At 43.1% G+C, this 13,649-nt stretch overlaps 1 protein-coding gene across 1 annotated transcript in view; it reads left to right on the top strand.

Annotated features, from left to right (window-relative positions):
* Nucleotides 1-2,275: 2,275 nt before the first annotated feature.
* Nucleotides 2,276-13,649, top strand: part of RBL2 (RB transcriptional corepressor like 2) — a gene marked incomplete at its 5' end in the record, with an annotated part of 45,550 nt that continues 34,176 nt past the window's right edge. Inside the window, 2 exons of the mRNA XM_019535726.1 lie at nt 2,276-2,421; nt 3,977-4,177. Coding sequence (XP_019391271.1) covers nt 2,276-2,421; nt 3,977-4,177 — 347 coding nt within the window. The remainder of the gene's footprint in view (nt 2,422-3,976; nt 4,178-13,649) is intronic.

Below are 13,649 nucleotides of genomic sequence, written 5' to 3'. Positions count from 1 at the left end.
GTCTGAGGGGGAGGGGAGGGTTCGGGGGCCCGTCCCCTCCCCTCCCCTCGGGCCTGAGGGGCGGTGGCGCCCCGTGGCCCTGCCCTTGGTCCCGTCACAGGAGCGCGGAGAGGGCCGCGTGTCCCCCTCGGGCGCGCCTCGTGCCGGCGGAAGGGTTTCGTGGCGGGTATAACTACGTGTGGGACCAGGATCGCCCCCCTCCCCAAGGGCAGCTGGGGGATGAGAAGAGCAGCCCTTGCAGGGGTGACAAAGCCAGACCTGGGCCCTCAGCTTCTTTCAGGCAGCCTAAATTCCAGCCAGGATGCACAGCCCAGACCCCGAGCGCCATCTGCTGTGGGGTCTCTGTCCTGGCTGTACCTGGTCCCAGCCTCTGGGATCCCCCAGGGCTCCCAACGTGGCTGCTTGCTGGTGCAGCGGGAACCCAGAATCAGGCTCTGCTTACACCAGCATGATTGGATCTAACTATGATCCTGTAATTACACCTTGCCATGCATGTGTGGCATGGCAGGTGAAATTGTGCGGATCTCATTGGTTTCACCTGCATGTGAACAGAGAACCAGTTACCTATCCATTTTGTGTGGTAACACCTCACAGCTGACAGGATGTTCTACACTGCATAATTTCCTGGCATGGCCCTAAAGCGGAGTAGTCATCTTCTATGGGTGATAACAAACTCACCAGAACTATATTCCTTCAGAAGACACTAGGATTTCTTCTCAGAGCTAGGTAGTGGCTTGGATCTGTCACCTTTGTGACTGAGTTAGAAAGTACTGTAGAAGTTTGAAACTTGACCAAGTGGGAATTTCTTAATTCCTTAGTTTCTAACTGTTGATTTTATTGCAATCAACCTAGACAGTCCAGCTTTAAAGTATAAATGCACAGTTCTGGTGGAAAAAAATGTGCCTGTGGTGGTAATATTTAGTATAGTTAAAGGAATTCAGTGCGTGAGTGTGCATGTGCATGCTTGTGCACACATGTATTGTTTATCTAAATAGACAATCATTCCGTTGTATAATATGGGTAGAAGAGAAGATCAGGGAATTATATGCTGGCTAGAAACAGCTACTTTATAATGAGCATGTGCTAGAAAAAAAATATACAGATAACCCCCGCTTAGCGCTCTTAATTGGTTCCAGAAAAACTCAGCGTTAAGCAGAACTGTGCTAAGCGAAACCTATTTCTCTATATAAATGAATGTAAGTAGAAATGTATTGGTTACTGCCTGCCTCGCTGCCGCCTCTCCCCTGCCCACCTGCCGGCACTCCAGCCCCACATACCAGCTCAGACCCATGTTCGTGCCTCCTTGCTGGTTCTGGCCCTGGACACTGGCATAGGTCCCATGCTCATGCCTACCTGACCCTCACTCTCTTCCCACCCCCTTGCTTGCCCTCTGGCTGTACATGCCAGCCTGGGCACTGGTACTACTGCTGCCCTGCTCTGGGCACCAGACTGCCGCTGGGCATGGATGCAGGCCCTGCACTCCTGCTGCCCCACTCTGGGCACAGGTCCCCACCGGCCCTGGCCCTGGGCACTGGTACGGGCCCAAGGCTACTCACCTCTATTGCCACCACTTCTCCCCACCCCCTTGCCTGCTCCATCCCAGGCACTGGTGCTCCTGCTGCCCTACTCTGGGTGCGGGCTTCCACATACCAGCAAACGTCCCATACTCCTGCCCCCAACCTTGGGTGCAGGCCCCTGTCAGCCCAGGCACCAGCTTGGGTCCCGTGCTCCTCCCCTCTTTTGCAGCCACTTGTCTCCAACCCCCCACCCATGCCTGTACCATGTGCCAGCCTAGGCCCATGCTTCTGCCACCCTACCCTGAGCCCTCATGCCTGCCTGCCCACCCACTCACTGCTACTCACTTACCTCCCACTGACTGTCACCGCCACCACTTCTCCCTGCCCTCCTGCCTTTGAAACTCTGATTCCACTGAGCGCTATAGCAAAACTGTCTGAGCACTCAGTGGAATCGGGTATGAATTCTAAATGAGCGATATAGCAAAATAGCGCAGACTGAAAACGCATTGAGCAGGGGTTGCCTGTAATAGGAATATGCTGGAAATTTGGCTTAAATCTAAAGTGTAAAAAAAAAAGTTAAGTGGTTCTCAAGTCATTTTGATGTTACCCAATTTGCATATTTGTATTTTGTATAGCTGAAATATAGTTCATTTAGTAGACCTTTTAAATACTTAACACCCATTCCCTTTAAATGTACTGGACGTTTGTTGTAGCTAAAGTAAATGAAAGTCTTCTAAATGTATGTTTTAGAGACTTAATGTTTAATTTTGCAGGGAAATGAACTACATTGGCTGGCATGTGCTTTATATGTGGCTTGCAGAAAAGCAGTCCCAACAGTGAGCAAAGGGACTGTCGAAGGAAACTATGTATCTTTAACTAGAATCTTGCGCTGCTCAGAACAGAGGTAACCTCCTCCTCCACCCCCATGTGTTTGTACTTGTAAACTATAAAAAAAACCTTTATTTCAGCTGCAGCCATTGAGAATGAAGGCATCTAGACATTGAAAATGAAGGAAAATAATAATAATTTTAACTCTTAATACCTGCTTTTGGACACAAAGTATTTAAATGTCAGTGCCATTGTAACATCGCTTAACACTATTACGAATTAGTCTATCATAATGAAGCATTCCTAGTATTTTGAATTGGGATATTTAATTTTGATTTTTGAATCGCTTTTAACAGTAGTGTAATGTAATACAAGCTTCTCAGACTCCAAGACTGGCCTTTCCAAAGTCAGAAGTAGAATAAGTGGACTTATAAAGAATAGTTATAGATGCATGTTTTTCATGATGAGTAAAACGTGAACTTGCCTTTCTAAACCCAAAGGAATACAGACAGACCTATAAAAGGTTGTTAGTTATATGTTTTTCTTGAGATGGAGTGAAATATGAGCTGTCTGTTCAAAAGCTAATACTTATACCTTGAGTTAAATATTAGATATCAATAACCAAATTAAAACAAGAGTTTGATTTTAAGTAGTCCTAGTCACATAAAACTATTTTCTTGAACTTAACATGCAACCATGTACCATACAACCATTATTTTCAAAACCAGTATATTGGAGGAAGATTTTCTCTGCCACAGTGTTAAAAGTATTACATCCTTTGGAGGATGGACATTATCTCAATATTTTATTTATTAAATATATGTATTGCCTTTTCCAACAAGGCCTTGTTAAACCCCTTGTCCATATGACTAAGAAGAGCCAATTCTCTTGATATTGGCTTGATTTATGTCAACATCTGCAGTTTTGCTTTGTAATGAACAAGCAGCCAGACATACAAAAATCTAAATCAGGAAGGTATGTACACATTTGCACTTTCTGTCTATTAGTCTTTTATACCACAAGAGGTATTTAAAATAATGAAGGGAAGCTGGATTTTTAAAGTTGGAAAGAGAGATGCAGGAAATGAAATCAGGTAAATGCAACTGTAAAGAGACAAATTATGCTTAAAAGGAATGGGGGGGCACTAAAAACCCCATAAGTAATGTGCAAAATATAATATTGCTTTTCTTTTAAAAACGTGGTAAGAATGATATACCATGCACTTGTCTTATTTTGTTACTGGTTTTATATTTTGCTGGGTACTGTCAAAGTGTACTGGTTTTCTTTCCTGCTAAACTAGAGAGTTTGCTTAGAAACCAGGATTGCTTGATATGAAAACTCATCTGAACCATTGAAGCTGGTGATACATATATGGAAAATAGCCAGTGACGGGCTACAAATTTACATTAACATCAGCAAACGATGGCAGAGTGCTCTTCTTAGATAACAGTTTGTGCTGATTCATTAGCCACAAACTACTGCCGTATCGTGCCTGCTTGTTGTTAGGTGGTGTTGCGAAACTAAACCTACTGTCAATAGTTGATGACATTTAAACTATTAACTTTTCTTCTAAGTTTGTGTGGTCCCCCCATTAAAAACACATTCTAATTTTTATTTTTTCATGTTCTCAGCTTGATTGAGTTTTTTAATAAGATGAAGAAATGGGAAGACATGGCAAATCTACCCACACAATTCAGAGAACGTACTGAGAGATTAGAGAGAAACTTTACAGTTTCTGCTGTAATTTTTAAGAAGTATGAACCCATTTTTCAGGATCTCTTCAGGCATCCCCAAGAAGATCAACCTCGTCAACAGAGAGGAAGAAAACAGAGGTAAGGGTTTTTTTGTTTTGTTTACTTTTCCTAACTGATTTTAGAGTATTTCACAGCTATAATTTCATCATGGTTTGTTGGTCTGTTGTTGCTTTTGTTATATTTATTTAATAATTCCCAGAGTTTCATTCTCTTCGTCTTCTCTCTGGGCTTCTCTTTATAGTAGATTCTTTTGCATTTTGAAATGGTAGAATATAGTGTGCTGTACACAATCAGAATGATTTGATTGACTATAAGTCTGTATTTGTCAATTTCAGCTGCCTGAGTTTAATGTTTAGCTTGGCTTTCTGTGACTCCTTCCCCCACCGGTTTGGTTAACGAAGATGGATAAATGCTTGTTCATTATTGCTTCCAGCTGTTTACTGTGCTCTGCCTTAGTTTCTCAGCTTAATTTTTGTTTTGTAATGCTTTTTATTTTAATATTATTACCTCTCATTTCTTAGATTTTCTTCATGTTTCTTTGAACAGGTTACCATTTTATTGTAACTGAATTTATATAAAACTTTATTTAAAGAGAAAAAAGGGGGGAAAGGAACAGAACAGTAACAAACAGTTAACATACTTTAAACATATCTAAGTATTAAAATACATTGAATAGCACACGGAAGTAGAAAGTTATACTAAATCCCATATATGTTTCTCTTAGAAGAAAGTGTTATCAAGGATAACACCAAAAACTGGAAGATGTCTACAACTCATTGGGACATTTTTGTGATTTCTGTGGAGGCTTATGGTGTTATAAAGTAAAAGACAGTTAAGTCTTAGGGAATTTTTTTTTTATCACAGTAGTAAAGCTAACAAAAACAAGAGAGAGAAATAAATGTTGACCTCAAAGTAATTAGACAAGGAGATTTAATGTCAGCTGGATTGCATGTTGATTTATTTGTGAAGTAATAAATACAGCTGTTTAAGAGAGTAGCTTATTTTTTCAAAGCAAGAGCGCTGGCAAAAATAAGGAAACACAAATGAGGTCTGATAAAGTTGTACAAAAGTAGTCAAGTTCCTGAGGCTGCTAAGTCTATTGAGAAACCAAAGTAAACAACAGTAGCTTTCAAAAACAAAAGCTTTCTGAAATAATATATCTTTATAACATTTTAAAGAAACACCTTTGAAAATTCTGTCCTGAGGTAGGGATGTAAATATCATTTAAAAAATTATCCATTTGGCTCTAATTTTATTGGTTAACTGATAACAGTAGCTCATACAGTGGCTGCTGGGAGCTCTTCCTCAGGTCCTTTGACAGAGGTGGGAGGAAGCCCTGGCAAGCAACACAGGTTAAATGAAGCCCCTGGCTGAGAGGGAGGAAACACCTGTGAATGACTAGCTAATTGCTTAAATGATGAGTCGTTAGACTGCCTACTGTTTTCTTCTTCAACCTCATAAGCTGTGGGTGCTAGTTCCTCTTGGCTTTTTTCTCTCCCTCCTGCCTGCTCTGCCTTTGTGGTTCCTGCTGGGGCACCACATAGCTTCCCTTCCCTGCTGGACTCCACCTCATCCCACAAGGAATGATAACCAGTAAACTAACCGATTATCACTGGGCTTATTGGTTAAAGCCTTGTTTAACCTTTCACATCCCTATCCTGAGGATGTTGTGAAAAATGCAAAGTTAGCTGGGGTATTTTGTTTTGGGATAGATAAGCCATCCTGTATAATCTTAAAATTATATTTATAAAAGACAAGCTAGTTTTAGCCTGAACTCTGGAAATACTGGGGACCTTACATTCTAAACTGTTGATCACTTCTGAAACTACCCTGAGATTGGGAACTAAAAGATTCAATTTACTAACTTGATTAAGATTAATAATGTACGGTCAGAATGTGTCCATGAAAGTTGTTCAATGTAAAACCTACATGAGGGAATCAGACTACTAGAATAAGAGAAACTTTTTATTCCAGTGAGTGGTTTTCCAGTGATTTTGTTTTGGACACAAACATTTTTCATTTTAGACAAGTTGGGTAAATTCTTATATAAATGAAAAGGTATGGATGTGTTCATAACCTTACAGCCAAGCTGCCATCTCTCTTTAGAAAAGAAGGATATAGTATGTTCGGTCACATGTTTTTTTTTTCTAAATTCACCTTTCCAAAAATAGGGTATAAATTGACCAATAAAGTCTCTAGATTTTGTTGTCATAGGCAACTCATTGCCATAAGCAGCAGCAGTGTGTTTCAGGTAAAGGTGGTCTACCTCTGTCAGAAAACTCTGCCAATCTGGTGTGTAATGTGTGTAGCTGCCATATTGGAATCTAAGTTGGCTGCCATGTATTCACATTTTGGTCAATATTTCAGCCCCTGCTAGGGTTAGAAAATTAATTCTAGTGTTGAAACCAACTTTGTAAGAAGCAAGATCAATTGTAACATTTCCATTGTGGTAACTGTATTGGAGCCCAAAAATCGCCGACATATTAGCATGTATGTATCAACTTAATGTGATTAAAAAACCTAGTAAACAGTACTCTAATACTGAAACCTCATAAATTCTAATCACTAAATATTTAATAGCAGGCTGTCATGGGATGTGGTCTCCAGGAATGGCTGTGACGCCCATAGGGCTCTGTGACCGTGCCAATCTTGCCCAACAGGCACCCTTTTCCTTGCCCACCACATCTTGCTGCTTATTATAATATAGGGAGGCTGCCCTCAAGTTTGTGTTTGGACACGGTCCTGATAGACCCCGCTGAAACCTGTGGGTTCTTGGGCCCCTTTTTGGGTCCTGCTCAAAATGAATGCCTCACAAGACACCCTTAACCTTATGGGCTAGATGCATGGCTCCAAAGCCACCCCTTTACCATCCCCAAAGCCTTGTAGATGGTATTTAAACATTGCCTCTCTGGGTCCTTGCTATAGCTCAGCCTCCTGTCACCACCAGACTCTCTGCAGCCCCTTTGTCTCCACACCCACACTGGCACTGGGCTCTCCACACTAGTGGGCCCCCAGTAAGGCCTCCTCCTTCCCCAGTAGACTCAGCCCAGTCTCCCAGTTTATAAACAGCAACCAAAAATATGAGCCCCTGGACAATAACATAATACAAGCAGTTCAGGGTATGCTCTGTGCCTTTAAAAGAGTCAAACCTCCCCCTAGCACTAAGTGCCTTGTAGGCCAGGGTACCTGGTGAGCTCCTGGAGCCCCTTAGTCCTACCAGAACAGGCAGTCAAGCATCTCCAGTTAGCTTCCTGTATGAGAGCTCCTTCTCCTTTGGCTGCTGACAGAGAACTAACCCTGTAGTCCCAGCCCTGGGTTTATATGTGCTCAGAGTGCCTCTTCTGGTCAGCTGACCAGCTGCAAATGCAGGCTAATTCCCTCATTAGCCTGCTGCCACAGTAACCTGCACCTGTGGGGTTCCTGCCTAACTGCTAGGGCCCTGTCTCTAGGCAGTTTCTTCCCTTAAAAGAGCAGGCACCTTAGTTAGTGCCTTGCGACATAGGCCTACAGTACTGAAAATGTTCACTTATGCTAACCTACTTGTTTCAGTTATATTGAATTATAGTAGCGGTTGATGACAGTGAGTCATGGCGCTCCGTAGCCAGTGGCATCCCCTAAGACTCTGTCCTTGGACCAGTTCTCTTCAACATCTTTATCAACCATGTGGACATTGGTGCCAGAAGCTCACTGGCTAAGTTTGCTGATGACACGCAACTTTGGGGCATAGTGTCTACACCTGAGGACAGGCTAGTGATCCAGGCTGACTTGGATAAGCTTAGTAAGTGGGCGGATACAAACCTGATGACGTTCAATACCGATAAATATAAGGTACTCCCACCTCGGGGGGAGAGGGGGGGAACCCATGGCATATTTATAGGCTCAGCTTGCTAGCACCACTTCTGAAAGAGACTTGGGGGTCATGATTGACCACAAGATGAACATGAGCCACCAATGCGATGTCGCCACAGCTGGTTAAACAAACAAAGCCCTGGCTTGCCTCCACCGATGCTTCTCAAGTAAATCTCAGGGTGTCATCCTCCCTCTGTACTCGGCCTTTGTGAGGCCACAGCTGGAGTACTGCATCCCATTCTGGGCTCTGTAAGAAGGATGTCAAGAAGCTTGAGAGAGTCCAGAGAAGAGCCACACGCATGATCAGAGGGCAAAAGAATAGGCCCTATGAAGAGAGGCTGAGAACCATAGGACTCTTCAGTCTGGAACAGCACAGGCTCAGGGGGGACCTTATGGTTACCTATAAGTACACAAGGGGTGTTCATCAGGATCTGGGAGAATGTCTGTTCACCAGAGCGCCCCGAGGAAAAACAAGGACCAACGGTCATAGACTTCTACAAGACCGTTTTAGGCTGGACATAAGAAAAATTTCTTTACTGTCCGAGCCCCCAAGACCTGGAATAGACTCCCTCTAGATGTGGTGCAGACACCTACTCTGGACTTATTCAAGAAATGCTTGGATGCTTGCAGTAAGGTGTTTCTGGATAATGGTGTTCACGATTTCTTCCTTTGTCACGTGCATTCAGAATGCCTTATGGCACAATGTCTCCTATCAAAATACATAACAGCTCATCACTGGAAACCTTGAAACAAGTGGAACCTCTCAAATTGCTCTTTTAGCAACTTGACATCATTGTCATCTCTTTTTGGTAATGTCCTTTGTCTTTCATTATGATCAAAAGATGTGGTTGTATTGATCCCAAATATTTGATTTACCATCTTGGTTAGGTGACCTTTCACTGTTGTTCAGCTCTTATCTTTGTCTAGCTACTTTGTTGCCTCTTTCCACAAACTCAGTGTACACTGTAGGAGAATTCGCTAAATCCTTCGTGCATTCAAGATATATACTGGACCCCACCTCATGTATTTGGTATGATCATGCACAGCTGTCTGTGGTAGCATTTCTTGAAAAGCGCGTAAATGCTCATGCCAGTTTCCTTCACTTTCAGCCAAGATAAAGCACAAAAGAACATTGACAGTTTCCAAATAGTTCATCTAGTACCTGAACATACCTCAATGGGAGTGTTCTTCCACAAATTCTTGAAGTGAAGTGACAATTGTTGAAAGATGTAATAGTTCTTTTACCACATTCCTTCCCACTTCGCAGTCTTTGTTTCTGAATGTAACAGCTATGCTGCTGGGAAGTTGGTCAACAGCATCATAATGTAATCCTTTGCTTGAACTGGACAACTACATAATGAATTCATTTATCAAAATATGCCATATTGCTTCAAATGTTATATTGTGCACTCTGATAACACTGTTTTACAATTTTCCTTTTATTATGTTGGTGGCAATGTTTTCTGAAAATAATACTTTCTCTTCAACAATCTTCAAGTCCTGAAGCAGTGAAATGCTGACTATTGCGTCCGAGGACTGGTGTACCCTTGACCTGCGAGCCTGGGTCGGCACAACCGGCTGGACGCGGGTGGGGTAGGTAGTCGGACAGGTGGGTAAGCGAGAGGAGTCAGGAAGTTTAACGCGTCTTGGTTATACAGAAAGTTTATTTTACTTACACCACAGGAGATTGCAGTGTAGAAAGGAAGTTGTGGTCGCACCGTGTAGAAAGAGAAGTTGATTTATTCAGCTCAGCATGCAGATATTTTTGTTGCGCAGATTACAAACTGCGTGGTGCAGATTTTAAGCAAAGCATACAGGTAACTTCAGTCTAAAAGACTTTCGTGAGCTCTTGTCGAGAACGGAGAAGCCAGCAAAAACAGATACACCTGAAAACTTTTGCTGTCGGTGGGGAGAGGTCAGCGACTGGCCAAATCACTGACTATGTCTCCTGGGCGTGCGTGGAGGTATCCACCGAAGGCAGAAATCTTTCTAAAATTATAGTTTACAGGGTAGCCTATTACAACACGCCAGGCCTGAATAATTACAGGACTGCCAGTCATAACTGTGAACAGACTCTGTGTTTTCTTAGGTTTCATGGGAGATTGACTGCGCATGTGTTTTACATTTAAGCTGGGGGGGTTGGATACGGAACTATAATGACGAAATATGTTATGTTAGCCTTTGACCTTTTTGCCATCGGCATCTGAAACCAAAGATTTTTCTTTGACACTGACCAATTGTTGTTAGGTGAACCATGATAAGGAAGCCTCCCACTGGAATGATTACTTCTTCAGTCTCTTCTGCCTGAGCTGACACAAGTTTGTTCACTTTGCAATATAATGCTTAATCAAACGTTTTGACTCTGTACTGTTTTCGTAGTCATCCTGCAGTTGTTTTATATCACATGATGACAGTCCAAATGGTGTCATACTTGGATGCTGGTGCAGGTAGCATGGGACATACCTTCCACCATTGATTGTTGTATTATCATAAAAAAGAAACTGGTTAAAACACTGTCTATCCTGGTACAACAACATTCTCCTGGTTGTCAACTGATATTCTACCCACTGTCTGTGAAAGCACCGCTGACATCTGTTGAACAGCTGTGTTATCAAGCTTTTCATTTGCGTTACTTACCTGTACTATGGACAAGTGGTTTCAATGATTTGTTACAGGTCATCTTTGCCAGAATTAGTTTCGTAAATTCAGGTAGTATATCTTTCAAGGTTCTTTTCCTTCGTGTGACTTCAGTTCTTTCTCCAATCTCAACTAGTTTCAGTGGTCCTCTCCGAAAGGCTACAGTTTGCATTGCACGAAATGTTTATTTTCCATCCAGTGTCTCCTCAAAAATGTTAATGTCCAATGAAAACTGAACAAAATGAACGGGAATGAGATTCCTTGGGATAACAGCTCAATTTTCCCAAAATTCCTTTAAGTTTTTCTCAGCGATGGTGCTCTCAATGCAACTTTGTACGAGCTTCTAAGATCTTGTTGAAACCCAACATGTTTTGACTTCCTGATACAAGTGCTAGAGCAGCCAACTAGGGGCCTTTTCTTGACCTACTGCTCACAAACGGGAAAGAATTGCTGGGGAATGTACTATAGTGGATGGCAACTTGGGCCACAGTGACCACAAGCTGATTGATTTTAGGATCCTGCAGAAAGAAAGGATGGAGAGCAGCAGACTAAGGACCTGGGCTTCAGAAAAGCAGACTTTGACTTGCCCAGGAAACTCGTGGGCAGGATGCCCTGGGAAGCCAGTCTGAGGAAAAGGGAATTCCAGGAGAGTGTCTGCACTTTAAAGAAGACTTATTAAGAGTGCAAGAACCATCACAATATGCAGGAGAACTAGCAAGTATGGCAGAAGACCAGTTTGGCTTAGCAGGGAACTTCAGTAAACTAAATCAAAAAAGGAAGCTTATGAAAGATGGAAACTTGGACAAACAACTAGGGAGGAGTATAAGAGTATTGCTTGGGCATGCAGGGATGAACTCAGGAAGGCCAAAGCACAATTGGAGTTGCAGCTAGCAAGAGATGTGAAAGCTAACAAGAAGGGTTTGTAAAAGTATGTCAGTAACAAGAGAAAGATTAGGGAAAGTGTGGGTTTCTTACTGAGGGAAGCAACCTAGTGTGGGGGAGGCAACCTAGTGACAGAGTATGCAGAAAAGGTTGAAGTACTCAGTACCTTTTTCACCTCACTCTTCACAGGCAAGGTCAGATCTCAGACTACTTGTACCTGGCAGCACAGTTTGGGGAGGAGCTGAGCAGCCAACAGTTGCTAAAGAACAGGTTGGGAATATTTAGAAAAGGTAGACATATACAAGTCTGTGGCGCTGGATGGGGTGCATCCAAAGGTGCTGAAGGAGTTAGCTGTGTGATTGCAGAGCTGCTGGCCACCATCTTTGAAAAGTCATGGCAATCAGGAGAGGTCCCAGATGATTGGACAAAGACAAACATAGTGCCACTATTTAAGGATGATCCAGGGAACTACAGACTGGTCAGCCTCATCTCAGTCCCTGGAAAAATCATGGAGTAGATACTCAAGGAATCCATTTCTAAGTACTTAGAAGAAAAGGTGATTAGGAACAGTCAGCATGGATTCACTGAGCGGTCATGCCTGACCAACCTGATTGCCCTTCATGATGAGATCACTGGCTCTGTGGACATGATATACCTTGATTTTAGCAAGGCTTTTGATTTGGTCTCCCACAACAGTTTTGCAGGCAACTTAAGGAGGTATTGGCTGGATGAATGGACTGTAAGGTAGATAGAAAACTGGCTGGATTGTCAGGCTCAGAAATGGCTTGATGTGTAGTTAGCATCCATTATCAAGCAGAGTGCCAAGGGTCATTCTTGGGGCTGGTTTTGTTCAGTGTCTTCATCAACGACCTGGAAGATGGCATAGGGTGCACCCTCAGCAAGTTTGCACATGACACCAAGCTGGGGAGAGTAGTAGATATGCTGGAGGGTAAGGCTAGGATTCAGTTACCTAGACAAACTGGAGTCAGAACTCTTGTGGTAGAGGCATTATCTCTTATTAGATCAACTAGATAATTGCAAAAAAATTTTAGACAAATTGGAGGATTGAACCAAAAGAAATCTCATGAGGTTCAACAAGGACAAGTGCCAAGTCCTGCACTTGGAGCAGAACAGTCCCATGCACTGATACAGGCTGGGGGCTGATGGGCTGGGCAGCAGCTCTGCAGAAAATGACCTGGGGGTTGCCGTGGACAGTAAGCTGAATATGAGTTAACAGTGTGCCTTTGTTGCCAAGAAGGCTCACAGCATACTGGGTTGCCTTGGTAGGAGTTGTGCCAGCAGGTCAAGGGAAGAGATAATTCCCCTCTATTCAGCACTGGTTGAGGTCACATTTGGAATACTGTATTCAGGTCCCCCCCCCCACTACAGAAAGGATGTGGACAAATTGGAGAGAGTCCAGCAGAGGGCAGTGAAAATGGTGAGGGGGCTGGGCACATGACTTACGAAGAGAGGCTGAGGGAACTGGACTTGTTTAGTCTAGAGAAGAAAAGACCGAGGGGATTTAATAACAGCCTTCAACTATGTAACGGGAGTTTGAAGGAGGATGGAGCCAGACTAGGGATAGGCAATTACTTTGGCTGAGGGGCCACTTAACGAGTTTTGGTGAGCTGTTGAGGGCCGCATGGGTAGCCCCACCCCTTGGCAGTTGCCCTGCCCTGGTCACTATCTTGGAAGCCCAAGTCTCTCCCCTTAACCTTTGCCATCATAATTCCCACCCTTTACCCTCAGAAGTACTTCTTCTGGGAGGGGATGTGGCCTTAGAACTGGAAGCTACATCGTGTCTCATGGTCTGTATCATAAAACCCACCCGTGCAACACCAGAGGAACTCAGTGTGAAGAATGACACCTCTGATATGCGATAATCAGAAAATCAAGGTCGGGTGTCATCTCTTTTGTTACAGCGCAGAGCACTGCTACAAGATGGTCGTTACTCATCAAATTTCTAAGATCTGATTTGTTAACTTTCATTACAGAAAATGTCTGCTCGCATATGTATATTGATCCAAACATGGCACAAGCATCTGGGCATGACCCTCAGTCTTTGGAAACTTCTGTTCATTGAGAGAAGCATAAAAGCTAGGATATGGTACTGATTTGGGTTGTTCCACAAGCAGCGCATCACAGTATGATTCAGTAATCTCAAGTTGGAAGTCACATGGAA

The sequence above is a fragment of the Crocodylus porosus genome, unplaced genomic scaffold (genome assembly GCF_001723895.1).
Source record: "Crocodylus porosus isolate Cpor-Errol unplaced genomic scaffold, CroPor_comp1, whole genome shotgun sequence".
NCBI lineage: Eukaryota > Metazoa > Chordata > Crocodylia > Crocodylidae > Crocodylus > Crocodylus porosus.
Note: the sequence above shows the minus strand (reverse complement) of the source record. Positions and strands in the feature narration are given on the sequence as shown.